At 42.8% G+C, this 2,829-nt stretch overlaps 1 protein-coding gene across 1 annotated transcript; it reads left to right on the plus strand.

Annotated features, from left to right (window-relative positions):
• The first annotated feature begins 352 nt into the window (after nt 1-352).
• Nucleotides 353-2,616, plus strand: LOC131047293 (putative UPF0481 protein At3g02645). The gene is made up of 2 exons (XM_059209050.1): nt 353-483; nt 556-2,616. Exon 2 carries the CDS (start codon nt 561-563, stop codon nt 2,250-2,252), a length of 1,692 nt encoding a protein of 563 aa, XP_059065033.1. The 5' UTR covers nt 353-483; nt 556-560; the 3' UTR covers nt 2,253-2,616.
• The last annotated feature ends 213 nt before the right edge of the window (nt 2,617-2,829 follow it).

Below are 2,829 nucleotides of genomic sequence, written 5' to 3' on the forward strand. Positions count from 1 at the left end.
TATAGTAGGTGTTAATATAGATAACGATTTAGAGGATCACTAAATGTTTTATTTAAGGATGAATGAGAAAAATGTAGCATGGATGAGTAAATTTGGAAGAAAGGAATTGGGGAAGAAATGAAAATCCATGTTCATGTTCATTCGCGAAAAGTGGAGGGAAAGTTTTCGGTTGAAACAGTACTTTGTCCGTCTTCTGCAATGAGCAAGTTGAGCGCCTCTATGAAACTGCTTTCTGTTATACGCAGCCTTGAATGTCTGGCACGTTGAACAAAAATGGTGACGTGTCTATACAGGCACGTGTTACTAAATCGCAGAGCGTCTCTTCTGCCATGTGTTGTGAGCCCAGCTGCATCTCCAACAGCTTCTTCAAGAGGAATAACGGCACCTGATTTTCCACCATCAATCATCTCTCTCACTATGTCTTTATTCAACCAAACTTGAAAGATATTCGACGATACACGGAACACTCCTCAACATTCTCTCGTTTGTATCCAAACTTTTGTTTTCCTGTTCGTTTCTGTGTTTGCTTGATTCGTTAAAGTTTTCTTCAATCAGGAACTATGGAGTCGAAGAAAGCAGTTAATGCAAAGATTGATCCCGACCGCTGGATTATTCAAGTGAGGGATAATCTGCAGAGAGAAGAGGAGGAAGAAGGGGGAGTCCGTGTCTCTGTATTCAAAGTGCCCAAGGAAGCGTTGCAAGCTAAGCCAGAAGCATATACCCCGCAGTGTGTTTCTATCGGGCCATATCACCACTGGAAATCTGAGCTGTACGAAATGGAGGGATACAAGCTCGGTGCTGCTCGGGCATTCCAGAAAAGAATTGATGGTAACAGGTTCGAGTCCGTAGTGGAAGAGGTACGTAAGTACGAACGCCGAATGCGAAGCTGCTATCACAAATACCTGGACTACAGCGGCGAAACTTTGGCATGGATCATGGCTTTGGACGCCTCATTTGTGCTCGAATGCACGCAATTCCTAGCCAGCCATGATTCTTCAGAAGGAAATGGGGTGTCAAAACTTTTGGACCCATCTGGCAGAAGCGCTACCCACAATGCCATAGTGAGAGACATGATGATGCTGGAAAATCAGTTGCCGTTATTCCTCTTGGAGAAGATGTTGGAGATGGAGCTGGGCTCACAAGACATGGCAGAAGAGAGGCTCTGCGATTTAGTAAGAGGTGCATGTATAGACATGTCACCATTCTTGTTCAACTTCCCCGACAGTTCAAGGCTGCGTATAACAGAGAGCAGTCACCTACTGGAGGCGCTCTATTTCTCTCTTGTCCAGTCTGCTCTCAAGGATGATCTCAACGCAAAGGGCAGTGAGGAAGAGCAGCGGCCATCGCCCAACATATCAAGCATCCCACAAGAATTCAGTTTTCTATGGAGGGCTTTTCATTCGTTCAAAATGGGCCCCATGGGGAAATTCATGGGGAGCTTCCTTCGGTTCATAATAAACTTGCCCTTCCGAGTCCTGTGTGTCCTGGGCAAGCTGTTGAAACAGAGCTTCGTTCGGTTGACGAGGAAGTTACCCTTCCGCGTCCCCTCTGTTGTGGGCAAGCTGGCAGTCCTGCGAGCGTTTAAGTGGCTCTTAACACTAATTTCTGGATTCAAGGAAGCAGGGGAAGCAGGGGAAGGAAGCTCCTCTGTGGAGATTCCTCCTACACGGGACGAGCTGGACATTCCCTGTGTTGCTGATTTATACTATGCGGGAGTGAAGTTCCTTCCCACTGATGGAGACCTCACAACAATTCGCTTCGACTCGGCTAGTGCCACTCTTTATCTTCCCAAACTGAGGTTGGACTCGAACACAGAAGTGATTATCAGAAATCTGGTGGCGTTCAAAGCTTCGGTGGCGTCTGGTGATCTCATCTTCGTTCGCTACACCGATTTCATGAACGGCATCATCGACACAGACGAAGATGTTCGTCTGCTGATAAGTAGCGGCATCCTTTACCATCACCTGGAAAGCGACGGGAATGTGGCAAGCTTGTGGAACGGCATGGGGAAATGTGTGAAATTGACGAAAGTAAAGTTTTTAGATAAAGTTATTGCAGACGTGAATAGCTATTATAAGCGGACATGGAGCGTCGCCATGGTAGGATACGTGAAGAAATTCATCTTTAGTTCATGGCCGTGTCTGTCTTTGTTGGCTGTGCTCGTACTCTTGCTTCTCACATGTTTGCAGACCTTCTGCTCTTTCTTTAACTGTAGGTTTCAGTTGAAAGACACCAATTTATTGCAGGACTAATGGCAGAAGACTTCTCATGTAAATCACGCCTTCTTGTTAGAGTATTTACCTTGCAGCAATCTCATGGTATGTTTTGATTTTCGTATGTTATGTAGGAAAGCCATTGTTGTTATGTCTCTGCTTTGTTGGCGTGGACTACATATGCTTTCCATCGTGTGAAGGAAACATTTTTACTTATGTCATTTTGCAATTCTCATCAAGCCTTACAATGAGCTTTGATTAGTTTGATGAATTTTAATGCAGCATCATATCATACTTTCAAAATCAAAATATGAAAGATCAAAGTTACGATTTATATGAAAATGTAATAGAGTTGCAAAGAAGTATTATATATTTTGTCTATTTTGTAGCATTTTGGTTGTTATATGTAGTTCATTATTTGTGCTTTTCAATACTGTTTTCATGACATGAGCTATTAGTTTTATGAACTTATTATTCATATTTTTTTATTATTTGGTCAAACGCAAGATTGGACATTATATGTGTCTTCTATGGATAGGTTTTATCAAATTGTAATAATAAGGGTTCATTTACTATAGTAAATAGTAATCTTGAGGACGAATGTGGATTATTTAGG

This window comes from Cryptomeria japonica, chromosome 7, assembly GCF_030272615.1.
Source record: "Cryptomeria japonica chromosome 7, Sugi_1.0, whole genome shotgun sequence".
NCBI lineage: Eukaryota > Viridiplantae > Streptophyta > Pinopsida > Cupressales > Cupressaceae > Cryptomeria > Cryptomeria japonica.

Excerpts from the sequence above, each read along its gene's own strand:
- LOC131047293 (XM_059209050.1), top strand. The coding sequence starts at position 561 with ATGGAGTCGAAGAAAGCAGTTAATGCAAAGATTGATCCCGACCGCTGG.